The sequence below is a fragment of the Phacochoerus africanus genome, chromosome 3 (genome assembly GCF_016906955.1).
Source record: "Phacochoerus africanus isolate WHEZ1 chromosome 3, ROS_Pafr_v1, whole genome shotgun sequence".
In the NCBI taxonomy this organism is placed as follows: domain Eukaryota; kingdom Metazoa; phylum Chordata; class Mammalia; order Artiodactyla; family Suidae; genus Phacochoerus; species Phacochoerus africanus.
The window spans coordinates 166,823,503-166,850,931 of record NC_062546.1 but is presented as its reverse complement, the minus strand read 5'-3'; the positions used below and the strand labels follow the sequence as shown (position 1 = coordinate 166,850,931).

At 40.2% G+C, this 27,429-nt stretch overlaps 1 protein-coding gene across 6 annotated transcripts in view; it reads left to right on the top strand.

Annotated features, from left to right (window-relative positions):
- SF3B1 (splicing factor 3b subunit 1) overlaps positions 1-27,429 on the top strand; it is a 62,832-nt gene that overhangs the window by 11,845 nt on the left and 23,558 nt on the right. For 2 of the 6 annotated variants that reach the window (XM_047773141.1, XM_047773144.1), the window contains exons 1-5: positions 6,353-6,508; positions 22,573-22,739; positions 24,627-24,731; positions 25,109-25,223; positions 27,057-27,136. In XM_047773141.1, coding sequence (XP_047629097.1) covers positions 6,481-6,508; positions 22,573-22,739; positions 24,627-24,731; positions 25,109-25,223; positions 27,057-27,136 — 495 coding nt within the window. In that variant the 5' untranslated portion in view covers positions 6,353-6,480. Of the gene's footprint in view, positions 1-6,327; positions 6,509-22,572; positions 22,740-24,626; positions 24,732-25,108; positions 25,224-25,505; positions 26,909-27,056; positions 27,137-27,429 lie in introns of those variants that run through there. The other 4 variants (XM_047773146.1, XM_047773145.1, XM_047773143.1 and 1 more) reach the window with 4 other exon arrangements.

Here is a 27,429-nt window from a genome sequence, read left to right as displayed (position 1 = left end):
AGATTTCTTTGGGTTTTGGGTGGCATCAAAAACTTCCAGCTTTGTACTGTAGCTATTTAACGTTATTATTATTGCCAGCATATATAGCTTGACGCTGGTACCTGCCTACAACAGATAGCCTGTCATTGACCCAAGAACCGTAGTCTGCCCATCATCTCTTACGCTCTTTCACAAACCCTATTTCTATGGTCCTAACATCTCACCTTCCTCCAACTTCTGCCAGTTCTTAGGTCAGCTGGTTGCAACAGCCATCCTAAGTGGAATCATTAGTGACAGTGTTTTCTGCCCTTGAATTGTACATCTATCATTGAGAATTCAGTAGCAAAAATTATGTGGCAGGTCTCTCTGCATTAGCAAGCAGAGGCAATACAGAGCAGGAAAGTTTGGAAGATTCCTTCATTCAATACTAATTTTTCCATTCAACAACACAGTACTGCCAGGTAACCACAGTTACCTGGCCTCATTTCATACCACTCTTTCCCACTTCTGCCACTCCGCACACACACACCCTCCTGCTGTTTTTTTGGAACGCCTTAGTTCACTCTCACCTTGACACATTGGTACTTGCTATGTTTGGAATACTCTTTCCCCAAGTCCTCATTCCCTTACATCATTCAGGTGTCTGTTCAGATAACATCCTCTCAGACATCTTGCCTTTTCTGTGTATCCTGTGCTGCCATCCTGCCCACTCTTTCCTTACTCTGCCTTGTTTTTCTTCATAGCACTTGATACTTGAAATTATGCTATACAAATATACACACATACACTCAGATCTCTCTCGCTCAAAGAATATCTGGTACGTGATGAGTCCCAATGCTTTTTGAATAAATGAACGGTGAAATTTACTTTAGTATTTGTATTAATGTGGGCTCAACTAGAGAAACAGACCAGCAGAAGATACATATTAAGACATTCATTGCAAGGAATTGGTTTACATGATTGTGGGCATTAGCTAACAAGTCCAAAATCTACAGGGCAAGTCATGTGTAGGGGCAGGCTGGAACTCTCTGGCAAAGGCTCAAGTTGCGGTCCACAGGTAAAATTTCTTTTTTTTTGGTCTTTTTCTAGGGCCACACCCGCAGCATATGGAGATTCCCAGGCTAGGGGTCTAATCAGAGCTGTAGCTGCTAGCCTACTCCACAGCCACTGCAACGTGGGATCTGAGCCGCGCCTGCCACCTACACCAAAGCTCAGGGTAATGCCAGATCCTTAACCCACTGAGCTAAGGCCAGGGATCAAACCCGCAACCTCATGGTTCCTGGTCAGATTCATTAACCACTGAGCCATGACGGGAACTCCTGAAACTTCTTCCTTAAGAGAGCCTCAGTTCTGCTCTCAAGGCCTTCCAACTGATTGAACTAGACCTACCCAGATTATCTAGGACAATCTCCTTTACTTAAAGTCATTACTATGGAGTTAAAGCACACCCATAAGGCCTTCATAGCAACCTAGACTATTTGTTTGAATAACTGGGGATTGTAGCTTAGCCAGGTTGACACATTAGAAGACCATCACAGCATTTCAGGCATCTGATGCTTCTGAGACATAATCCACTTAGCCATCTGTGACACCTACTTGTTTACATGTGCTCTAAATCTAGATACTTCTCTGTTAAGAATCAAAGACAAGGGCTCTCAGCTGACTTTTAGCTAGAAAAAGAAGCTAGATTATGAGTTCACAGTAATATGTTAATATACTGCTCTAATGTTCTAGTTAGGCCGGGTATAGCTGAAAGGAAGAGAAATCACCCAAACTAATTCAAGAAAAGCAGTATTGGAGTTCCCATCGTGACTTGGCGGTTAATGAACCGGAATGGTATCCATGAAGACGCGGGTTCGATCCCTGGGCTTGCTCAGTGGGTTAAGGATCTGGCGTTGCTGTGAGCTGTTGTATAGGTCACAGACTTGGCTCGGATCCTGCCTTGCCGTGACTGTGGTGTAGGCTGGCAGCCATAGCTCCATTTAGACCCCTAGCCTGGGAACGTCCATATGCTGCGGATGCAGCCCTAAAAAGACAAAAGACAAAAGACAAAAAAAAAAAAAAGAAAGAAAAGAAAAAGGAAAGCAGTGTTAAAGAATGGGCCTTTGGAAGCTTGGTGCTGGAGGTGGTTCTAGATTCAAGGTTCTAGATTCAAGGTAGTATGGGGACTCTTTTATGTCATTAATGTATCATCTTCCTCTGATTGTTTCTGTTTCAGTAGCAACTGTCGAGTTCCTTTCATACATTTGGTTAAAAATTCCAAGAGAAGGAATCTTGACTTAAAATAATTTCATTTTTTTTATGGGCAAGATGTAGAGTAAAGCCGTAAATTTTCAGAAATAAGACTGTATTTTAGAAGTTTAGGCATAACTGAAAGGCAGGTGGAAATAGATTTTTGCCCTGGGGAAGGTAGAGTCTGATTCCATTTGATAGAGGTTTCTGGAAAGCTCAACATTACACATCAAGATTGTTGTCCTTTTATCCTGTGACAGTCCCTTTACCTTAAAAAAATGGGCTTGATAAACTGTCACTGATTTTCCAATGGCATGGAGCGTCAAGGCCTTTACAGCTTCATCCCCAAAGGTAATTTGTACAAGTTACAGCTAGCATTTAACATTCTGAAAAATTATTATATCTTCTTTTTTGTCTTAAAAAATTATGTATGGGAGTTCCCGTCGTGGCGCAGTGGTTAACGAATCCGACTAGGAACCATGAGGTTGTGGGTTCAATCCCTGCCCTTGCTCAGTGGGTTAACGATCTGGCGTTGCCGTGAGCTGTGGTGTAGATTGCAGATGCAGCTCTGATCCTGCGTTGCTGTGGCTCTGGTGTAGGCTGGCAGCTACAGCTCCGATCTGACCCCTAGCCTGGGAACCTCCATATGCCGCAGGAGTGGCCCAAGAAATGGCAAAAAAGACAAAAAAAAATTATGTATGCGTGCTATTTTTTTTTTTTTTTTGAGACTAGAAAAAGTGAGCCTCCAAGTGCCTTTAATAGGGAAAGGAATAGATTCTCCTTTTAATTGGGTGTCATCACTCTTAATTGCCTCTGCTATTAAAAGGGGGGGCAGATCACCCCTTCTAACTTTTGAAATAAAAAAACCTACCAGAAAGGGTAGGATATTCATTTTAAGTAATATCTAATTGTCATTTATTAATATTGAAAGTGGAAAGGATACTTACTTAAAAAAAAAAACCCTCGTTTCTTATTATCTGTATATCCAAGTCACTGTTTTATTAAAGACAATTCATCTTTAGAAGAAGAATAAGAGAATGAAGTCTCCCTTGATTTTTGGCAAAGTCTCTCATATCTCACTACCCCATATATGCCCTTGCCCTACAAAAGTAACTTAATAGCTAGGATTCTAGAGGAATGTCCACATAATACAAAGTGGCCAGCAGGCACAGCTTCTATCTTGGAAAGACAGAGGACATGTGATGACAACTTTGCAAATGATTTTCATTTCATTTCATTTTCTGCCCATAAAAAAAAACAGCAACAACAACATGCTCATAAGCAGAGTATCTGGAAAATTATTAAAAAATTGTAAAGAAAAAGAATAAGCATAATTCCATCATTTACAAACATCCATTATTAACATTTTGGTGAATTTTCTTTTCATATATTTTTACGTGACTGTGATTGTCTCATACATATGAATATATCTTTTTTTTTTTTTGTCTTTTTGCTATTTCTTGGGCTGCTCCAGCGGCATATGGAGGTTCCCAGGCTAGGGGTCGAATCAGAGCTGTAGCCACCGGCTTACGCCAGAGCCACAGCAACGCAAGATCCAAGCCGGGTCTGCGACCTACACCACAGCTCACGGCAACGCCGGATCATTAACCCACTGAGCAAGGGCAAGGATCGAAACCGCAACCTCATGGTTCCTAGTCAGATTCATTAACCACTGCGCCACGACGGGAACTCTGAATATAACTTTTTGAAAAGAAAATCATGAATCAAAAATGCAGCTTCTGGAGTTCTCACTGTGGCTCTGCAGGTTAAGAAACTGACATAGTGTCCACGAGAATGCAGGTTTGATCTCTGGCTTTGCTCAGTGGGTTAAGGATCTGGCACTGCCATGAGCTGTGGCATAGGTCACAGAGGTAGCTCAGATCTGGTGTTGCTGTGGCCATGGTGTAAAAAGAAAAGTTTTTTTTTAATTAAAAAATTTTAAAAAGGATGTTGGATTTTTCTTTTTCTTTTTTTTTTCTTTTTCTTTTTAGGGCTGCACCCACAGTAGATGCAGGTTCCCAGGCTAGGGGTCTAATCAGAGCCACAGCTGCCGGCCTACACCACAGCCACAGCAACATAAGATCAGACTTGCATCTGCGACCTACACTGAGGCCAGGGATCGAACCCGAAACCTCATGGTTCCTAGTCAGGTTCATTTCTGCTGTGCCACAACAGGAACTCTTTTTTTTTTTTTTTTTTTTTTTCCCTTTGTATGCCTGCACCTTTAGCATATGGAAGTTCCTGGGCTAGGGGTTGAATCGGAGCTGCAGCTGCAGGCCTACTCCAGAGCCACAGCAATGATGTATCTGAGCCACACCTTCAACCTATACCACATATAATAATCTATAATAATCTACACATAATAATTTACATGTTCTTTTCTGATCTCATCCTTTTTTCTCCCAACTTTTTTTTTTCCTGTCTTTTTTGCCTTATCTAGGGCTGCTCCTGTAGCCTATGGAGGTTCCCAGGCTAGGGGTCGAATTGGAGCTATAGCCGCCGGCCTACACCACAGCTACAGCAACTCGGGATCTGAGCCGAGTCTGCAACCTACATACACCACAGCTCATAGCAATGCTGGATCCTTAACCCACTGAGCAAGGCCAGAGATGGAACCCGCAACCTCATGGTTCCTAATCGGATTCACTAACCACTGAACCACGATGGGAACTCCTCTCCCAACTATTGTTTAAACTAAATTTAAAAATTGAATTAAACTGAAAATTTTAACCCATCAAATTATTTCATTGAGGTTATTCTCACTTTTTTGTTACTAAACTTTGTACTTCTGTTTGTATTGTGAGTCTGTCACACAGCGAGGTAAACTGTTTTCTTTGTGATGGCTATAACATGACCCTTACCTGATTTCTTGGCTGTTTCCCGTATCAACTTCTGTCCTAAGTTCTTATGTTCTTCAAAGTCCAAGGACAGTGTGACAGTGTAAGGCTATGCTCATGTAGTTGATGCTTAGAGGAAAAAAAAAAGTGGAGTTTCCTTTTTGGCTGCACCCGAAACCTGCAGAATCACAATGAGAACTCCAGAAGGTGCATTTTTGATTCGTAATTTTCTTTTCAAAAATAAATTAATGGCACATCCTGGTCCAGGGATGGAAACTGAGCAGCCACATCTGCAACTTACACCATAGCTGTGGCAATGCCAGATCCTTAACCCACTGTGCCACAGCAGGAACCCTCTGTATTCTTTTAAAAATTCCTGATCTAGGAATGATGTTTAGGATTAGGAAAATCATATCAATGTTATTGTTGACAATGTGGGCTTTTCTAAGAACTCACAAAGTTAAAAGACTTTAAAAGAGTGGCAGAGTTTCTGCTGTTTAACCTGTGTGACCTTGCACAATTTATCTACACCCGGCCTTAGTTTTCTAAAATGAGATTAGCAACAATTTACCTTAAGTGAATTTCAATAGTGTCTGGGAACAATCGTAAATGAAACCCCCACCTTGGAGTTCCCGTCGTGGTGCAGTGGTTAAGGAATCCGACTAGGAACCTTGAGGTTTGCGGGTTTGATCCCTGGCCTTGCTCAGTGGGTTAAGGATCCTGCCTTGCCGGTAAGCTGTGGTGTAGGTCCCAGATGCGGCTCGGATCCTGCCTTGCTGTGGCTCTGGCCTAGGCCAGCGGCTACAGCTCCAACTAGACCCCTAGCCTGGGAACCTCCATATGCCACGGGAAGCGGCCCTAGAAAAGGCAAGCAAAAACAACCCCCCCCAACAAACTCCTACCCAAATACTAAGTAGTTCTTTTAAAAGAAAGAACAGTGACCTTGAATTACAGCGCAAGGGATGAGAATGCGCAACTGTTTCCAACACTAAACACTGCAACAGCTAAGACAAGATAAAGCTTTTGTCTAGCCCCCAAACGCCTTCTGGTGAATTTGGAGAAAGAGGATCGAAGGTTTGAGGCTTCTTCCATCCCTGAAACATTAAAGAAACCTTAGAGACGTTTAAACTGTCCTGATGGAATTCACTTTCCTTCAAGGGAAACTTAGCTTAAGAAACTATAGCTCATCCAGCTCTTGGTTGGTTTACCCCGAAAACCGCCTCCGGGCCCAATTCCGGCTCCTCCCTTCACCCACAATGCACCTTTCTGTTCTATCTAGGTGGCTGCTCGATCACGTGTTATCCGACGGAGCGCGCTCCCGCTTGGCGCGTGCGCGGAGGCCCGCTCCCCCCAGCTATTTTTCTCCGTGGCAGCGGCGACGAGCGGAAGTTCTGGGGAGCGCCAGTTCCGTCTGTGTGTTCGAGTGGACAAAATGGCGAAGATCGCCAAGACTCACGAAGGTAAGCGGTCCTTCCTTAGTTACATGTGTTCTCCGCTTCCCAACCTGCCAAGACTTTGTCTTCGTAGGTTTCTGCCTCTTCCTGTAGCTTTTGTGGGAGGCCGAGCTCGCGCTTCGGGGCCCGGGTCGTCTGCTCCGCGCCAGCGGCGCAGGCCACTGCCCCGCGTAATGGCGTCCTACTCATACAGCCCCGACAGGCGCTTTGTTCCGTGTTCGGGTGCTGCTGCTTCAGCGTCGCTTTCCTCTGATCGGAGGGTCTCCTTTAAACAGCTCGCTAAGGAGGATTACTGAGCATGAGAACAAAGTCTTTCTCGTCTCTCGGAACTGCCGTTGATATAGTTTGTGGATAGGAGAGTCAGATGCGCTCAAACACCGCAGCCGCTTTCCGGGCAGCCCTAAATCGGGTTTAGTCAAGCCGAGGCCCATTACTCTTAACCTTGGTTAATTTGTATCTCTTAAGGCGTTTAAGATACGTTCTTGAGTTTCTTGTTCAAAATGATTTGGTAGTTTTTCCCTCTGTTGACCACTTTTAGTATAATGTTGGTCTTTTTTCTTTGCAGATTGATTGATTATTGGTGGAAGAGGGAAAAGCACATTAATTAATGGCCAAATCTTTTGAAGTTTTGTGGAATACAGAGTATGCAAAATTGGGAGATGTTGGGAATAGGCTTGAATTTGTTGGAGAGTATCCAGAAATGGCAGGAAATAGGGTCACTTTTGAGAAACGATGAGGTTTGGGAGGTTGGAGCTGCATTCCTAATTTCTGACTTGGAATTTGAAATTTTCATCAAACATGAGCGTCCAAGAGAGACACATTTCACACGTCGTTTCTGGGTGCCTGGCCTGGTCTGTGAGAGGTAACAAAGGCTAAGGCCATCAAGTTTTATAGCTTAGTGGAGAAACAGATGTGTTTACATCTTCATTCTTTTATGAGGCAAATGAATGTTTAAACAGAAGTATAAGCAATACACTCTGGGAACCTGGGTAACGGCGTGATTAACTTGTGCCTAGGGCTATTTCATAGAGAAGGTGACGTGTCCCTGGTCTAAAAGGATCTGTGAGTTTTAAATTAGGGGAGGACATTGGAGCCTGAGAGAACGTCCTGTTACTAGGCAGTGAGTCGTCAAAGATGTGTTTGAGTAGTTGACTATGGCAGGAAGAGAGTGAAAGGAGGTTAAAAGAAGATGCATCTGGAAATGTTGGTTGGGACTATTAACTGAAGTTCAGTTTTCTGCAACTTAGGAAACAGGCTCATGAATTGGTAGTAAATTCTTGTTAGGAATTTGGGGTTTAAACACTTGTTTTAACCCAGAAGTGTTTTTTAGGCACTTACTCTTCTGTCTTTAGACTATCTCAAACATACCTTTTGTAAAATAGAAAATGTAAAGATGTTGGCTATTTTTGTTCATTCAGGAGTAGGTTATTCTTTGGGGGCATTTTGTGGCTTTGGTTACCTGTTTATTGGTATCTTTGAAATAGGAATGTCAAAGTTACGATTCGTTTTCCTGCATTTTAGAAACCAAGTTGAAAGTTTTGGTCTAAGGAGGATTGCAGTTCATTTGCCAAAATTGCTCTTTTATTTGGGGTTAATGCTCTCTATCAATATGAATTAGCTGATGCCATAAAGAAAGTATTGGAGCATTCAGTTTCACATCTGAGCACCATTTGTAAACAAGACTTTGTTAATCACTTTGGGGTATAAAACAGAATGTGATAAATGTTTACTAGAGATTTATAGTATTTCTACTAAACATTTATAGTATTTACTTATTAGTTTCTTGTTCTTTCCTCATGACGTTTTCCTAGAGAACCTTCTTCACGGTCCATTTATGTTTTCACATGTTAATCTTCTCCAGGTTTTTTGTTTGTCTCTTTGTTTTGGGGTGTTTTTGTGCTACTCTATAAATCTTTATTACTTAGAATTTATATTGAGGTTGTTTTGTACAGAAACTGTATATTTTGGTATCCACAGTACCTGGTGTATGATGAGTGCTGAATATTTTTATCAACATTGAGAAATTAATTTTCATTGGAAGTATTAAGAGTTTTACAGAAAGGGGAGCACATAAACATTGACCTTTGAACTGGTACGTTGGTTTGGATGCATCTGTTTGGCTAAGATAGGTGAGGAGTAGGATTTAATGTATTTTGGGAATCTCCTGAGCTCAGAGTGAATGTTAAGGTTAGCATCAGAGAAGGCTTTGAATGCTGGGCTTTCAAAACTCTGGCTTTCCAGTATTTACAAGATCAAGCGCCCCTTTCTTTCTCCCAGTAACAGATTACGTCTGTGATTTAATAAATAATTGATTGCAGAGTGAAGGATGACCTAGACCGAGTAAGAGCAACTGTTTTTAGGCTATTGAAGTAGTTGAATTTGATCCCCACTGGCGCAGTTTTTAAAGTGTGTAATATTGGAGTTCCCGTCGTGGCGCAGTGGTTAACGAATCCGACTAGGAACCATGAGGTTGCAGGTTCGATCCCTGGCCTCTCTCAGTGGGTTAAGGATCCAGCGTTGCTGTGAGCTGTGGTATAGGTCACAGACATAGCTCGGATCGAACGTTGCTGTGGCTCTGGCGTAGGCCGGTGGCTACAGCTCCGATTCGACCCCTAGCCTGGGAACCTCCATATGCCGCGGGAGTGGCCCAAAGAAATAGCAAAAAAGACCAAGAAAAAAAAAAGTGTAATATTTGTTTAATTTTTGTCTTAGAGTTGTCTATATCATGTTTTTTTTAATTGAAAAGGTTTATATAATGTTTTCATCCTAAATAATGTTGGCTGCTAAAGACATTTCTTCTTTGTACCTCGTAATTTATTGTTAAAGTGATGGCTGCGTCAGTAGTTTGTAATTGAGTATCGTGAGGTAAATAATATTGTATTCAAACTGAAGTAGGTTATTATTGTGCCTTCCAATATGATTTTTTTAACAACCCAGTTATTGTTATTACTTTTTTTTATCCCCCGTCAGTGTGGGTTATACTTTCCAGTATTGAACTATAAAAAAAGAGCTGGACCTATTCAAATCAAGATGTAATTCCTTTTTGCATGTGAAATTGTGTCAAGTGTATACAGTTATTAATGTACATAATCTTCCCATCCAGCAGTTTTTCAGATATTTTCGCCAGTGAGGGAACCAACATTTTTCTGTTTTGGGAAGAAAAAAAAAATGGATTATCCCAAAATGCCATACGTTAATTTGTTTTGCCATTATCCCTTGAATGGATTTTGGGTGGTATCACAAGGCTGAAAAAGTTCTCTCCCTAATGGTTTGCTTGCAGAATGGCTGGAAAAGTCATTTTATTACTCTGCATCTTCGGAGATTTATTATATTCCTATGTTCAGAGTAGTTATTGTTTCGGTTTTGTAGATATCCAGCATGAATTTTTTCATTTTTTAAAGTTTTATTGAAGTATGTGATTTACAATGTTGTGATAATTGCTGCTGTAAAGCAGGGTGATTCAGTTACACATGTATACACATCAGCATGAATGTTGCTAGTCAAAAAGAAAAAAGTTGCTTAAAGATTTTGAAAAAACTGGAGTTCCCGTCGTGGCGCAGTGGTTAACGAATCCGACTAGGAACCATGAGGTTGTGAGTTCGGTCCCTGCCCTTGCTCAGTGGGTTAAGGATCCGGCGTTGCCGTGAGCTGTGGTGTAGGTCGCAGACGCGGCTCGGATCCAGCGTTGCTGTGGCTCTGGCGTAGGCCGGTGGCTGCAGCTCTGATTGGACCCCTAGCCTGGGAACCTCCATATGCCGCGGGAGCGGCCCAAGAAATAGCAAAAAAAGGCAAAAAAAAAAGATTTTGAAAAAACTTTCTGTAGAATTAAGAATTGATATTAGTAAGGAATTAATCATTTAGGGACTGATATCTGTAGTGTTCAGTAAAATAATTTTCCACGATAAACTAGTTGTCCTACTAGGATTTTGTTTAAGGAAAAGATTGAGAATATACAGAATATACTTCCTGTTTTTCTGTATATCATTTAGAAGTCTCATATTTGAGAAATCCTTGCTTACCACTTGCTTCTAACTGGTTTAGAATATGTATCGCTTATGGACCAGACTGAAAGGTGTCAGTGAATGATTAACATGCAAAAGGCTGAGTCTGTAACACATAATGAACAGTGATTTGAATGTTGCAAATAATATAAATTAAAAATGAGGAATCAAGACACATCAAGGAGGAGGAGGTGCTGTAAGCTGAACTTAGCACTGAGGCATAGAAAAAAGAAAGGCAAAGAAGGGGAAACTAGGAGTTCCCGTCGTGGCGCAGTGGTTAACGAATCCGACTAGGAACCATGAGGTTGCGGGTTCGGTCCCTGCCCTTGCTCAGTGGGTTAACGATCCGGCGTTGCCGTGAGCTGTGGTGTAGGTTGCAGACGTGGCTCGGATCCTGCGTTGCTGTGGCTCTGGTGTAGGCCGGTGGCTACAGCTCCGATCAGACCCCTAGCCTGGGAACCTCCATATGCTGCGGGATCGGCCCAAGAAATAGCAACAACAACAAAAAAAAAAAAAAAAGAAGGGGAAACTATTAGAAGAGCAGATTTGGTGGGGAGCAGGTGTATCTGATATGGTCAGTGGTGGTTTAGCACAGAGTTTGATATTTAAGTCTTACTTTAAAATACAAACAGTAGATTAGATGTTGCCCATCTTTTAAAAGATCTCTAGTTCCACCAGTAGTATCTTTTGATGTCAGACTCAATTCCCAGATAAAACATTGGATGTATTTTCAGAAAAATGTCTGTAATTTTAAGTTCTCACATTTTGGGGATTATAAAAGTAATAGAGAAATTTTTAAGTAAATGAAAATTTATTTATTTAATAAAGTAAGATTTCAAATGGGTCAGTTCATAAATTTATTCATTAATTTACACTGTTAATTAACCTTTGTCTTCTAGGGAAGGTTTTGTTCTCTGATAGCTGAAAATACTCCTAGAGCCAGAATTCCCCTCCAAAGACAGACAGGTTTCAATCAGATAATAGCATTTCTGTACACTGGAGCAAATTTAGTTTTTAAAATATCTTTTTGTTTGTTTGTTTGTTTTTTAGGCCCACACTCGGGTGGCATATGGAGGTTCCCAGGCTAGGGGTTTAATGAGAGCTGCAGCTGCCGGCCTACACCACAGCCATAGCAACGCAGGATCTGAACTGAGTCTGTGACCTGCACGACAGCTCACACCACAGCTCACGGCAACACCAGATCCTTAACCCACTGATCGAGGCCAGGGATCCAGCTGAGTCCTCATGGTTCCTAGTCGGATTCATTCCCCCTGCGCCACGATGGGAACTCTTAAAATATCTTAACATTTAGAAGATTTTACATTACCATCATTTGCAGGATCAGTAAAGCTGGGAAAGAAAAAAATGACAGAAGAATTGGAACTTTTAAAGTTAAAGAAATTACATAAAAAAGCTAAAAAGAATTCTGTGTATGTGTAGCAGAGGACTCCATTTCAGAGAAAAGAGAACTTTTGTTTTCTGTTGCAGAGAGTCAGAGGATGTGGTTTTAAAGGGCTATAAGAAAGAAGAGCCAGGAATGAGCGGAAAAAAGGGAAAAAACTGAAAACCATGCTTTTAAAAATTTTAACTTTTTTTTGAAAACATACAAAAATAAAATCATGAAATGAACATCCCACCTTGCATCCATCTTCTAGCTTGAACAGTTGTAAGTGAAGGGCCACTTTTGTTGAATCTTTTTTTTCTCTTAATAAGGCTTATTTTTTTTTAATACTCAGTGAATTTTATTATATTTATTGTTGTTGAATCTCTTCATTGGTCTTTTCCAACTTTCCCATTATTTTGAAGCAAATCCCAAGTGTATCTTTTTTTTTTTTTTGATCATTCCTGAGGCATGTGGAAGTTCCCCTGCCAGGGATTGAACCTGTGCCACAACAGTGACTACACTGGTACTTTAATCCACTGCACCAGAAGGGAACTCTCCAGGGGTATAATTTTACCTTTTCATTTTTTCAGTGTATATCTGTAAAATGTAAGGACTTTTTGAAAATACCATTTTTGCATCAAAATTAATATGAAATAACCATCAGTGTTTGGTTTTGCTGATTTTCTTATAAACATTTTTCCACGGTTTGTTTGAATCAAGTTCCAAAAGTCTATAAATTGTGATTAGTCTTAAATCTTTATCCTTATCTCTTTTTTTTTTTGCAATTAATTTGTTGCAGTACCTTCGTCCTATAGAGTTTCCCACAGTGTGGAGGGAAAGGAAAAGATGGCAGTAAAAACACTCATAGATCTCTTTTATTTTAAAAAAATTCTTAATTTTTTTGGTGGTACTCCTCAGCTTGTTGTATGTTCCTGGGCCAGGATTGAACTCACACGCCATGGCAGTGACCTGAACCATGCCAGTGACAAAGCTGAATCCTTAACCCCTAGGCCTCTGGGGAACTTCTCACAACTCCCTCCTAGACTCTTCCATCACTGCGGCCTGCAAGCAAGGGAAGCCCAAGAAAATTACTGGCTTTTGGAATGAGCACAGTTCTGAGAGCTTACTTCAGGTTTAGATTGGACTAGTCATGGCAAGGAAATCTAACAAAGGACTTGCAAATTCTGGTGCTCTTCCCATCTTAATTTTTTCTTAAAATTTTTTTAAAAATTATAGTTGATTTACAATGTTCTGTCAATTTGTGCTGTACAGCAAAGTGACCCAGTTGTATGTATATATATTCTTTTCTCATATCTTCCACCATGTTCCTTCACAAGTGATTGGATTTAGTTCCCTGTGCTATATAGCAGAACCTCACTGCTTATCCATCCCAAGTGCAATAGTTTACATCTTCTGATCCCACACTCCCAGTCCAGCCCACTCCCTCTCTCTCAGCAACCACAAGTTTGTTTTCTATGTCCATGAGTTTGTTTCTCTTCTGTAGATAGGTTCTTTGGGCCTCATTTTAGATTTCACATGTAGCAATAACATACGGTATTTGTCTTTCTCTTTCTGACTTCACTTGGTATGAGAATCGCTAGTTCCATCCATGTTGCTGCAGTTAGCATTATTTTGTTCTTTTTTATGGCTGAGTAGTATTCCAATGTGTGCATGTACCACATCTTAACCCATTCATCTTTTTTTTTTTTTAATTTATTTTTTAAGTTTTTTATTTTTTTGTGTTTTGTCTTTTTAGGGCCACACCCACGGCACATGGAGGTTCCCAGACTAGGGGTCTAATCAGAGTTGTTGTCGCAGGCTACACTAGAGCCACAGCAACGCCAGATCTGAGCCGCATCTGTGACCTACACCACAGCTCATGGCAAAGCCAGATCCTTAACCCACTGAGTGAAGCCAGGGATCAAACCTGCAACCTCATGGTTCCTAGTTGGATTAGTTTCTGCTGTGCCACAATGGGAACTCCTAATCCATTCATCTATTGATGGACATTTAGGTTGTTTCCATGTCCTGGCTATTGTAAATAGGGCTGCAGTGAACATAAGGGTGCATTTATTTTTTTGAAAGTTTTGTCCCAATATATGCCCAGGAATGGGATTGCTGGATCATATGGTAGTTCTATATTTAGTTTTCTGAGGTACCTGATGGTGTCTGCAGCATATGGAAAGCATATGGGAGTCCTAGGGCCAGGTATTGAACCCATGCCACAGCAGTAACCTTCAGCCTCTACAATGACAATGCTGGATCCTTAATCTGCAGAGATATAAGAGCACTCTGAAAAACCCCATTCCCGACAGTTTACCCTCAAGGATCTTCCTTTAGTGAGGCTCTTGCAGGCTCTCTGGTAAATACAAATTTAATGCTTAACTAGGCTTTGGTTTCTTGCCTATGGCTTTTTTTCAGCCACTTCCAGACTATGCCAACTCTGGGAATTTGAAGGACTAGGCATAATTTTATTTTTAAGATTCCAAATCTTCTGTCAAGCTAGGGAATCCCTGCTGGCTTTTTTTGAGTATCCAGCGTAGTAACCAAGAGTCCTACTGCAGCAGTTCCCCTTTCCCCCAATAAATTTTTCTGAAGATAGGGGTAGGATTGGGTGGAGAACAGAAGTGAGGCTTTCATCCAGATAATCCGATAATTTAGAAATCCATGTTAGATTTTTCTACCTCCCATTACACTTTAATACCATAAAACTGTGGAATTTTATAATCTCCTTTATCCCAACTTTTCTTTTTTTATTTACTTTTTTTTGTTGTTGTTTTTTCTAGGGCTGCATCCGAGGCATATGGAGGTTCCCAGGCTAGGGGTCTAATTGGAGCTATAGCTGCTGGCCTACACCAGAGTCATAGCAATGCAGGATCCGAGCCGCATCTGTGACCTACACCACAGCCCACGGCAATGTTGGATCCTTAACTCACTGAGATAGGCCAGGGATCGAACCTGCAACCTCATGGTTCTTAGTCAGATTCGTTAACCACTGAGCCACAACGGGAACTCCAATCCCAACTTTTCTTCATTTTACTTTTTCCTGTAGTTTCTCTTCTCCATTTCATTTCTCAGAATTCTTCTGTTGCACAAAATAATTCAGCTCTCCTCTATCCTTATATTTTCTTAAGTAAACCCACTAAAAGGGCTCCAAAAGTTTCTGATAAAATTAAACGTACTTTTTATAAGTCCCAGTGATCCTACTCCTAGGTGTTTACCCAAGTGGTATTCAAATGTACGTTCTCACAAAAACCTGTACATTATTGTTTATAGCAGCTTTATTTGTGTCTCTACAAACTGCAGACAACTTGAATATTGCTCAAATAGAGAATGGATGAACACACTGTAAAATTATGGAATGTTACTTGGTAATAAAGAGGTATAAACAATTGATACATACTATATGAAGACTGGAATGTTATTGATTTGAGTGGATTAGAGTACCAGCTCTTGGCAGTCATATTTGTGGTCACTAGGAGATCCTGGTTTCTTGTCCAGTTTCTAGCACACAGTGTCCATTTTCTCTATTTTCACATCTGAATGTCTTGAATTACAAAGATTCTATATTGAAAAAGGATTAGGTAAAAATGGAATATTTGTTCATGTTTGTCATTGAACTAGAGAGCGATTAGCATAAACATTTCCTTCTGTCTTTGTCTCCTCAAGTCTTGTATTTAATATTTTACACATCTGGTTATTCTTTTGGGTATGTTCCCTCATTTTTTTTCATACTTGCTAGCAAGTCTTATGCTTTCAAAATCATTTGTTGTCAGAAAATATCTTTTTGCTGGAGTTCCTGTTGTGGCTCAGTGGTTAACGAACCCAACTAGTATCCATGAGGGTGTGGGTTCGATCTCTGGCTTTGCTCAATGGGTTAAGGATCCAGTGTTGCTGTGAGCTGTGGTTGTAGGTTCCAGATGTGGCTCAGGTCCCGTGGTGCTGTGGCTGTGGTATAGGCTGGCAGCTATAGCTCTGATTCAGCCCCTAGCCTGGGAGCCTCCATATACTGTTGGGTGCAGCCCTAAAAAGACAAAAAGGCAGAAAACAAACAAACAAAACTATTTGCTTATTTTTAGTCAGTTGCATTTAAGAAAATATAGGAATACTTGCATACCAGTAGCTATAATTTAGTATTAGATAGCTTTGAAAATGAGTTAGAGACAACTTGTCTTTCCCAGAGATGTAGAATGTTTATAAAATTTGAAGCTGGAATTTTACAAACCTTTGCTAGAGAGAAATATTTGGAAAATTACTTTTAATGAACTCTACAGGTGGAAAGTTACATTTTTTTTTGTTTGTTTGTTTTGTTTTTTTGTTTCTTTTTGGTCTTTTTGCTATTTCTTTGGGCCGCTCCCACGGCATATGGAGGTTCCCAGGCTAGGGGTCCAATCGGAGCTGTAGCCACTAGCCTACGCCAGAGCCACAGCAACGCCGGATCCGAGCCGCGTCTGCAACCTACACCACAGCTCACGGCAACGCCGGATCGTTAACCCACTGAGCAAGGGCAGGGACCGAACCCGCAACCTCATGGTTCCTAGTCGGTTTCTTTAACCACTGCGCCATGACGGGAACTCCTGAAAGTTACATTTTTATTATGAAATGTATAGTGTAGGAAAAGTATAATGAACACATTGCCCAGCTTTACTAGTTCTTAATATTTTGCTCTATTTGTTCTGCTAATTTTATATATTTTGGGAGTTCACATTGTGGCTCAGCGGTAACAAATCCAACCAGTATAGTATTCATGAGGACAAGGGTTCGATCCCTGGCCTCGCTCAGTGGGTTAAGGATCTGGCGTTGCTGGCAGCTAGGGCTCCATTCGACCCCTAGCCTGGGAACTTCCATACGCCACGGATACTGCCCTAAAAAGGCTACACATACACATACATATATATACTATACTGTTAAAACTCTTAAAATATATTTTGGGGACAAAACACACAGTTATCATTTATAAACATTGACACATTTGTTTGCTCCTAAATATTTGAGTGTATTACATTTAATATTTTGGCATATTAAAATATTCTGAGTTTTCTAGTTTTTAATTATTCTATGATTTGCATAACTGGTGAGTTTTGTAAAATCTGTTGTAATTTTGTGGATAACAATTTGTGTAAATGTGCTGCAGTTTATAATGCGAAACAAACCCCACTAGCTTTTGGATTTTTTTATCCATATAAACATACAGAAACAGTAACTGGTTGAACTACGTAAACAACCAGAGAAATTTAGTAATAAACTCCCCTTCAGAATTACTAACTATGAACAGTTGCCTAATCCAGAAGATTTTGAGCTAGGTAATTTTGTTGCTAAGTTTTGATTTAATAGGTATCTAGTGGTGATACATACAGGCTTTATACAAAAGCTAACTCAATATTTGTGTACCTTTGTAAGAAAACTTGCTAAACAGCAAGTACATAAAATCAGTAGGTGAAATTCAGTAGATGAAAGTAGTTGCTGAATAAATATATTATCCAAATAAAGGATAATAGCTGCTGAAAAACAGGATGGAGAAGTTCTTTAGAAGGAAAATTAAGCTGTCTGTGATATGTTAAGTGGCGGGGGGAGGCAAGCTGCATAATGATAGATGTGATGCAATTTTTGTGAGACAGTACCCATTTTCTGGTTTTTTAGTTGTACTTGACTTGGAACAAAGTATAAAATGGATGATTTTGGTGAGAGAGGGCTGGGGCCAGAAAAGGAGGGATGATGAGCTAGATAAGAGCTTCCTGGAGTGTTTTTTAACAATGCAGAGTTTCTGATTTAGTTTATCTGAGGCCTAGCAGTGTGTCCTTGGAACAGATGCCCCAGGTGTCAATGTAAGGGGTTAGTAGACCCCACTGCTGGCTTTTTTTTTATGGCTGCACCTGTGGCGTATAGAAGTTCCCAGGCTAGGGGTTAAATCTGGAGCTGCTGCTGCTGGGCTACACCGTAGCCACAGCAACACCGGATCCAAGCTGAATCTGCAACCTATGCCACAGCTTGCAGCAGTGCCGATCCTTAATCCATTTAGCAAGGCCAGGGATTGAATTCCCATCCTCAGAGATACTGTGTTGGGTTCTTAACCCACTGAGCCGTGATGGGAGCTCCTGCACACACTGATGCTATAGAGTGGTGATTTGCACAATATTTGGCTGGCCTGATTGACCTGTGTTTCCTGCCTGGATCCTGATATCAGTAGCATTTGTGGTTCTTTTTTTTTTTTTTGGTCTTTTTTTGGGCCACACCCACAGCATATGGAGGTTCCCAGTCTAGGGATCGAATCAGAGCTGTAGCCATCAGCCTACACCAGAGCCGCAGCAACACAGGATCCAAGCCGAGTCTGCAACCTACACCACAGTTCACGGCAACGCCAGATCATCAACCCACTGAGCAAGGCCAGGAATCAAATCCGCAACCTCATGGTTCCTAGTCGGATTCGTTAACCACTGAGCCACGGAAACTCCTTGTGGTTCTTTAAAAGAAAAAAAAAAAGCATTTGTGGTTCTTTATTTACTTAAAGTGATACATGCACCTATTTTTTTTTTTTTTAAAGCCACAAACAGGAATTCCTGTCATGGCTCAGGGGTTAACAAACCCGACTAGTATTCATGAAGACGCAGGTTTAATCCCTGGCCTTGCTCAGTGGGTTAAGGATCCAGTGTTGCCATGAGCTGTGGTGTGGGTCGCAGACGCGGCTTGGATCTGGTGGTGCTGTGGCTGTGGCTGTGGCTGTGGCCGTAGGCCGGCAGCTGTAGCTCCGATTCAGCTCCAAATCCAGGAACCTCCATGTGCCTCGAGTGCAGCCTTAAAAAGACAAAAGGCAAAAATAAAATAAAAAAGCCACAAACATTTCTAAGATGGAAGTGTTCAGAAAGTAAAAAATAAAGAATAGATCTCCGCTCACCCTTTAGTCAATTTTACTAACCCCTGAGAGCTCTCTTCTGTATTCCAGGAGAAAAGTGTTCCTGGGGGTGGGGGAGGGGAGCAAATACAGGTTAAAACTTACATATATACACACAATACTTAAGACAGAAACAGAAGTAGACAAAAGAATGAATGAATGACCCAGTTCAAATGTGGATATTTCATTTTGTGATTAATCACGGCAGAGGCTCCTGGCTGCCTAGCCTGCTGAAACAGTTTTGAGGAGAGAATTGTCAGAAAAACAACTAGAGATAGTGGTGCTGCGACACAGTATAAAAATTTTGAGGTGTATTTACAATAGGGCTACTGATTTCAGTATTAAACATATTACATTACTTTGAGTTTCTGAAACTTGCCCCCACAAGCTGTGCCTTGCAGTAACTAGATATTTACTACATTTTCTACTTTATGATAATTTAATTTAATTTTTTTTTTGGTCTTTTTTTTTAGGGTCGCACTTGTGGCATATGGAGGTTCCCAGGCTAGGGGTCCAGTTGGAGCTGTAGCCGCCAGCCTACTCCACAGCCACAGTACCGCAGGATCTATTCTGCATCTTCGACCTACACCACAGCCCACGGCAACTCTGGATCCTTAACCCAATGAGCGAGGCCAGGGATTGAACCTGCATCCTCATGGATGTTAGTTGAGTTCATTAATCGCTGAGCCACAATGGGAACTCTTACATTTTCTACTTTATTTATTTATTTTGTCTTTTCTAGGGCCGCCTCCTTGGCATATAGAGGTGCCCAGGCTAAGGTGCCCAGGCTAGGGGTCCAGTCGGAGCTGTAGCCGCCCACCTACGCCAGAGCCACAGCAACACTGGATCCGAGCCACGTCTGCAACCTACACCACAGCGCACAGCAATGCCGGATCCTTAACCCACTGAGCGAGGCCAGGGATCGAACCTGCAGCCTCATGGTTCCTAGTCGGACTCGTTAACCACTAAGCCACTACAGGAACTCCTACATTTTCTACTTTAAATCACACTTACCTTGAGGAACTACAGAGGTTTTCTCCCTTAGCTGGGGATTGGGGTTGGGCATTTGCATTATGTCTCTTGAAATTTTTCCTTCTGGACCTTGCTAACTAGTAAATGAGCTTTTAAAAAAGTGCCTGGTATCAAAGGACTTAATTCCGTTGAAGGTTATGAGCTGGCCAGAATTGAAGCATCTGTTTGTTAGGCTACAGACTGTTGGCAGTAGAAACTCTTTGTTTCTCTACACACCTGTCTATATATTATTCAGATTATTGAGGTGAAACATTAGGAATTCCAGTTGTGGCTCAGTGGAAACAATCTGACTAGCGTCCAAGAGGTTGCAGGTTTGATCCTTGGCCTTGGTCAGTGGGTTGAGGATCTGGCTTTGCCATGAGCTGTGGTGTAGGTCACAGATGCAATTTGGATCGGCGTTGCTGTGGCTTAGGCCAGTGGCTACAGTTCTGATTCAACCCCTAACCTGGGAAACTCCATATGCTGCAGGTGCAGCCCTAAAAAAAAAAAAAAAGAACCATTGGTTTGTAATTTAAACTTAGTGTCAAAAACGACTTTAAAAAGGTTGGAAGACTAGTCTGTATTAAAGGAGACAGAAGATACAGGACAACTAAATGCAGTGCCTGGTTCTTGATTGGATCAGGAATCAAAGAACATCTGTGAAGGATGTTCCTAGGATACTTGGGGAAATAGGAAACTGGATTATATTTTAGATGTCATATCAAGGTTTCATTTTTTTTTTTAATGGCCACACCCAGTGCATATGGAAGTTCCCTGGCCAGGGATTGAATCTGAGCCATAGCTGTGACCTAAACCACAACTGTGGCAACATGGGATCCTTTAACCCACTGTGCCAGGCCCGAGATAGCACTTGTGCCCTTGCAGTGACCCAGGCCATTGCAGTTGGATTCTTAATCCTCTGAGTCATAGCAGGGACTCCAAGGTTTAATTTTTTTTTCTTTCTTTTTTTTTTTTGTCTTTTTGCCTTTTCTAGGGCCGCTCCTGCGGCATATGGAGGTTCCCAGGCTAGGGGTCTAATCAGAGCTGTAGCCGCTGGCTTACACCACAGCCACAGCAACATGGGATCCGAGCCGCGTCTGCAACCTACACCACAGCTCATGGCAACGCCGGATCCTTTAACCCACTGAGCAAGGGCAGGGACCGAACCCGCAACCTCATGGTTCCTAGTGGGATTCGTTAACCACTGCGCCACGACGGGAACTCCCAAGGTTTAATTTCTTAAGCATGCTAAACTACTGTGGTTTTGTCGGATAGGACCCTACCTAAGTCTGGAAATAAGGCTGAAATACTAGGGGTTTTAAATGGTTTAGAAAAGTTACATGTATACGTGTATATTTGCTTTATCTCATGTAAATAAACACTTGAATATAGGGAGGAGTATATGGGTGTTCATTGGGCTGTTTGAATTTTTATCAGTCTTGAAAAAAATTAAAAAAGCTATTGAGAAGAGTTGATATTTCAGCAAATGTGTATCTTCTGAATATCATTCCTATGAGAATAGAAACGGTTCTTGGGGAGCGAGACACACGTTAATTCATTCATTGAATGCTTAAGTGTTTCATGCTTATTGTGTCATATAATCCTTAAAACTTCTCTGTTGTTGGTTACCGAGACACATAGGTTAAATAATGCATTAAATAGTAGAGAGTATTTGAAGTCAGGCATTTTGATTCTTAAAATCTTAACACTAATGTAAAATGGTTGCAGCCAAGCTGTGTAGGGATCTGCATTCTATGCTTAAGAATTTAAACTTGGAGTTCTGTGGCATAGTGGGTTAAGAATCCCACTGCAGTGAGTCAGGTCCCTGAGGAGGTGTGGGTTCAAGGGCACAGTGGGTTGAAAGATCTGGCATTGTTGCAGCTGCGGCTCAGGTCACAGCTGCAGCTCACATTCAACCCCGGCCCAGGAACTTCAAAATGCCACAAGTGTGGCCAGAAAAAAAGAATTAAAGCTTTATTGTTTTACTATTGAAGATGGTTAGGACACCACCTGGGAGCTCGTTAGGAATGTAGAAACTTGTATCTGATCTATGCCTATTGCGTTCTAAGAGAATCAAAATCTGTAGACAGTTTGTTGCACATTCAAGGTCAAGAACCACTCTCCATAGTACTATATTTACTTTCCTGATAGTGTAGAGTTTAAACAATCTTTAGTGTTGTTCTTGATCCATAATCAACATCAACAGTATTATTTTTCAGTTAGGAAAAGGTTAGAATTCAGCAGTAGTTTAATAAGCTTTGGTAGTCCATTCTTTTTTTTTTTGTCTTTTTAGGGCCACTCCTCCGGCATATGGAAGTTCCCAGGCTAGAGGTCGAACTGGAGCTGTAGCCACCAGCCTATGCCACAGCAACATAGAATCCCACTGCATCTTCCACCTAAAACCACAGCGCACAGCAACGCTGGAGCCATAACCCACTGAGCAAGGCCAGGGATCTGACCTGCATCCTCATGGATACTGGTTGGGTTCATTAACTGCTGAACCTCGATGGGAACTCCTGGTAGTCCATTCTTAAAGAGTAATTTATAGTTGATGAAATAGTAAGCATTTCTTGTGTGTGTAAGTATTGTCTGTTGAGTTGGGAGATGTATTAAATTTATTAAAAGCCAGTACTTGTGTATAGTTGTTGTAATCTCTTATAGTATGGTTACTTTTTAAAGTTCCTGTATTTAGAACAGTTTTTTTAATAATAATACCTATCAGAGAAATGCATTATGTTGAATGCTTTTTGGAAAATGAAATCAAGATCTATTAATTTTCTTCTAGATATTGAAGCACAGATTCGAGAAATTCAAGGCAAGAAGGCAGCTCTTGATGAAGCTCAAGGAGTGGGCCTTGATTCTACAGGTTACTATGACCAGGAAATTTATGGTGGAAGTGACAGCAGGTTTGCTGGATACGTGACATCAATTGCTGCAACTGAACTTGAAGATGTAAGTTACAAACTATACAAAAAGTCCAAGCATTTTTTTTGACGGAGAGGAAGACATATAAAGGAGTCCTCTGTTTGAGTCATCTGTTTTAATCTGGGGAGACAATTTGGAGATAAGGAGATCTTTGGGAGGATAAAACTGTTAAAAGTGTCCTCCTCTAAGAAGCTCCTGGTTGTGTTCAGTTCTGAATCTTTATGTTAAAACTAAGCTACTTTGTTTATCCAGCAAAGTACCTGCAAATCATTAACCATTGTAAAGTAAATCCTTATTGTTACCTACTGAGCTCTATCTAGAGTAGCCTAATGAGTGACTTCATGTTCAATAGCCATCTGTCCTTGTGACTTTTGATATCTGACTTGTGCTTGGTGCTGTTTTTTTCCCCCATGGCATCTTAATATGAATAGACTCTTTCTTGTTACTTATGTACTTGTCATATACATATTTGACCATAGTCATGGCATATGATAGTTCCCAGGCCAAGGATCATATCCAAGCTACAGCTGTAAACTACACCACAGCTGTGGCAAGGCTGGGTCCTTAACCCGCTGCACTGGGCTGGGAATTGAACCCTGTCATAGAGACAACGCCAGATCCATAACCCTCAGTGTCATAGTGGGAATTCCTCTTCCTACTGACATTAATGGCTTTTTTTGGGTCTATTTTAGTTACTCTGGAAGATGGCCACCTCTCAATTCGAAATACACCTCTTAAAGAGTTTTTATGTATTACACATAGCTTATATTTTGTCACACCATCCCAAACATCCAAATTTGGTGAAATAACTAATTTTTATGTGATCTAGTAACATTTTATGTATAGAGATAATGAAACTTGTTATTTTTATGGAATTCAAGCTGTGTTTTATTTTATGATTAGCACTTTTTTTTTGTCTGTGGTCATGGCATGTGGACGTGCACAAGTTGTTGCGCCCTGGATAGCACCCACACCACAGCAGTGACCCAAGCCATAGCAGTGACAATGCTGACTACTAGGCCATTTGGGAACTCCTGTCATTTCATTTTTTGTTGTTGTTATGAAATTTGTGCACTCTTAATATTTTTAAGTTTTACTGAAGTATAGTTGGCATACAATGTGATCATTTTTCCTATACGACAAAAATAAATGTGTTAAGTTCTTGAGAGTTGCCTATTGTTGCACTTCTTACACTGGTCAAGTAATAACAAAACATTGTTCTGTTTAAATATACTTGGGAAATAAATACATTAAAAATTAATTACATTTTGTTTCTGTGGTTAAAACATGAACAAAAAAACCCAAGAGTTAAAAAGACATGAAAACCAGGACTTCCCATTGTGGCTCAGTGGAAACAAATCCGACTAGAAACCATGAGGTTTCGGGTTTGATCCCTGGCCTTGCTCAGTGGGTTGGGGATCCAGTGTTGCCATGAACTGTGGTATAGGTCGCAGATGAGGCTTGGATCCCGCATTGCTGTGGCTCTGGCGTAGGCTGGCAGCTGTGGCTCTGATTAGACCCCTAGACTGGGAACCTCCATATGCTGTGGGTGCGGCCCTGAAAAGACAAAAGACAAAAAAGAAAAAAAAGACATGAAAACTGGAGAGTTCTGAATAAACTGTAGTTTCCAGATTTGAAAAACAAAGTTCATTATGCTGTCTGTGAGAAAATGAAATACTCAGGTTTTTCTAGTCCATACCTACTTTTAATTGATTTTCACAGGAGGTGTTCCTTGTTTTAATATTTTTTAAGAGAATAGAGAACTAAATTTAATTTCTTTAGTAGCTTTTTGAGTTGAAAACCCAAGTGTTAAGTTTCATCATGCTGTCTTTTGATTTTATGCTGAGTCTTTGTACTTTCTGGTTTTTAAGTTCTGAATTTTTGTTTGTGGTTTTTGGGGGCATTTCGTTGCAGGATGACGATGACTACTCATCATCTACAAGTTTGCTCGGTCAGAAGAAGCCAGGATATCATGCCCCTGTGGCGCTGCTTAATGATATACCACAGTCAACAGAACAGGTGACTTTTTTTTTTTTTTTTTAATTAAAACTGAAGTTTATTCAGCTGAAGAAAACTGAATGTCTGAATTCCCATGGTAACCCACGTATTTTAGGAGTCGGGTTTATTAAAATGTTTTGAGGGAGAGTTGATTTGTGAGAATTAGAAATAAATAGTTTATTTTATAAAGGTAGTCATTTCATGAAGGATCGAACTCTGGAAATTGTCTTATTTCCGTATGCTTTATTTTTTCACATTAGCTTTTATCGGTGAAATGATACAGAATTTTAGTAGTCATTTATTAAATATTTTTCCATGTTGTAGAGTGTTCTGATTTTTGTTTATGATACTCTTGTTATTTAATAAGTGAGTATTAAATGAGACATACCTCTTTTCAGTATGATCCATTTGCTGAGCACCGACCTCCGAAGATTGCAGACCGGGAAGATGAATACAAAAAGCACAGGCGGACCATGATAATTTCTCCAGAGCGTCTTGATCCTTTTGCAGATGGTAATTCTTTCCCACTTTTCTATAAGTATTCAGAAATTTATTTATGTTAAGTTGTCTTTAGCCCTTTGATTTTTTTTGGCATGCTTATGAATTTGCTTTTCTTTTTTAAAATCCCCCTTATTATAGATTTGTATAGATTTGGTTGAAGTCACAGATGCCATATTCTTCATCTTTATAATGCCAGTTTTCTTTCCAGGTAGAAGGACAAGAAAATAATGAGCCAATGCCATAGAAACGCAAAGGGTTAAAGGTTTTTCTTTTACTTTTGTTTTGGGTACGCTTTCTTTACTTTGAACAAATATGTTTTTCTGCTCAAAATACTTTCAAATTATTGAAAGTCTTCATTCCAAATCTTAGATTTTTAGGATTGTTACTTTTGAGAAACTGTTTCCACATTAGCACTCCCCCCATATTGCTCTAAATATAGTTTAGTAAATGCACCTATTGCTCTAAGCATACTTAAAGTTAAAACAAAAGTATATATACAAAGACTTTGATATTTTTAATAGTTCGAGTCTGTTTTGCTAATTTTAGTGTGCAGGTCAGCACAAGGGACATAGTGAGCCTGATGGAAGCTTTCCTCAGGTGAGTGAGTTTCAAAATCAGAATTAGGTGCCTGTTTCTTAAAATTAGATTCTGCTGCAGGTTTATAAATTAGACTTTCAGCCTGCATGAATTAGTAGGGATATTCTTTTTTTACTTGCATAATTGTAATTGATTTAAACATGTATGTCAGAATTCACAGGCCCATACTAACTGTCCTTAATTTCTTTCCTACAGCAGTACTGCTATATGCCAGTCCTGTCTGCATTCTTAAGGGTGCAGTTCAACACATCCTCTCTAGATTATGGTGAAAAAGTATTCCAAAGGAAGTCTTAACAGAGCTAGTGTCAGAAAGAATGACACTACCAATTGGGCATGATCTTCAGCATAGGAAATGTCTTAGAATTTTATTATTTTTTCCTAAATTGTGATGCTATACTACTTGTATAGCTAATTATCACATTTCTAAAATAATAGTGTGCCTCTGTGAATCGTGTTATATACTGTTTGGGCTTCTTTAAGATAGTTTGAAGTTTGAAAAGCAAATACTGAAACTTTAACCAAGAGACTAACACATCTCTTTGTACACCACTTTTTCTGTGTGCATAATAATAACTGGTAGAAGTAATATTTCAAGTAATATATTTCCAGTTGTTATTTATACTTTCTAAGAAAATGAAAATATGTTTCTGGGTCAAGAAACTGTAAAAAGCATGAAGCCCTTTTTAGTAACATGACATCAGAATAAGATTAGAGGTATATTTTTAAAAATCAGATTTTCTAAACTATAACTGTTTTTAGAACATTGTATGAAGAACTTATCTAGTCATAGTTACTTGTAGTCAGGATTTTAACAGCTTGCAACAGGTAATGTTTTGAATATAAATATCTTTCCAAAGTGTTACTAATGGTAAAGAGATAATTTTCTAGGCTTCTATTCTGCTGCTTGAAGTCAGAACTGCTGATGGAGACAAAGGCACGAAAGTGTACGTATTCCGGATTAGCAACCCAGGAACCCATCACTTCTGAAGACTAAACTGTGTTGTCATTTTGTTTTTATATGCATTAAAATATTTGTTTTAAACTGCTGTAGATATGTTTGTGTTCAAACAGGTTAAATTGATCAGCAAACTCAATAAAAAGTAAGATGTATAATTATTAAAGTTTTCCATCAAAAAATAAATTAAATGATTATGGAATAATGTAATATTAGAGCAGGGCAGATAAATCCATTGGACCTGATTATCTTTTATTTATTGTACTCTTTCCTGTTGCTGTTCTTTTCTGCAGGAGGGAAGACCCCTGATCCTAAAATGAATGCTAGGACTTACATGGATGTAATGCGAGAACAGCATTTAACTAAAGAAGAGGTCTGTGAACCTGCTTTATATTTTAATGGTTGTGAAGGAATGTAAAGGAAGTTGAGATTGAGATATTTTTATATTTTATTTTGCTGCACTAGTAGTATCTTTAACAGTATTAATAAAAATTGAGAAAGAACCTTAATGAAAATTGTATCACCTCCCAAATTAAGCTTTTCGTAGTCCTATACTATCCTTTTCTAATACCTGGCCCTTTAGTCATATCATGGATACGTCTGGGGGGAGGACTGATGGTATGTGCCTGAAGTCAGTGTCTAAGGGGAAAGTCGAAGAGTAAAATC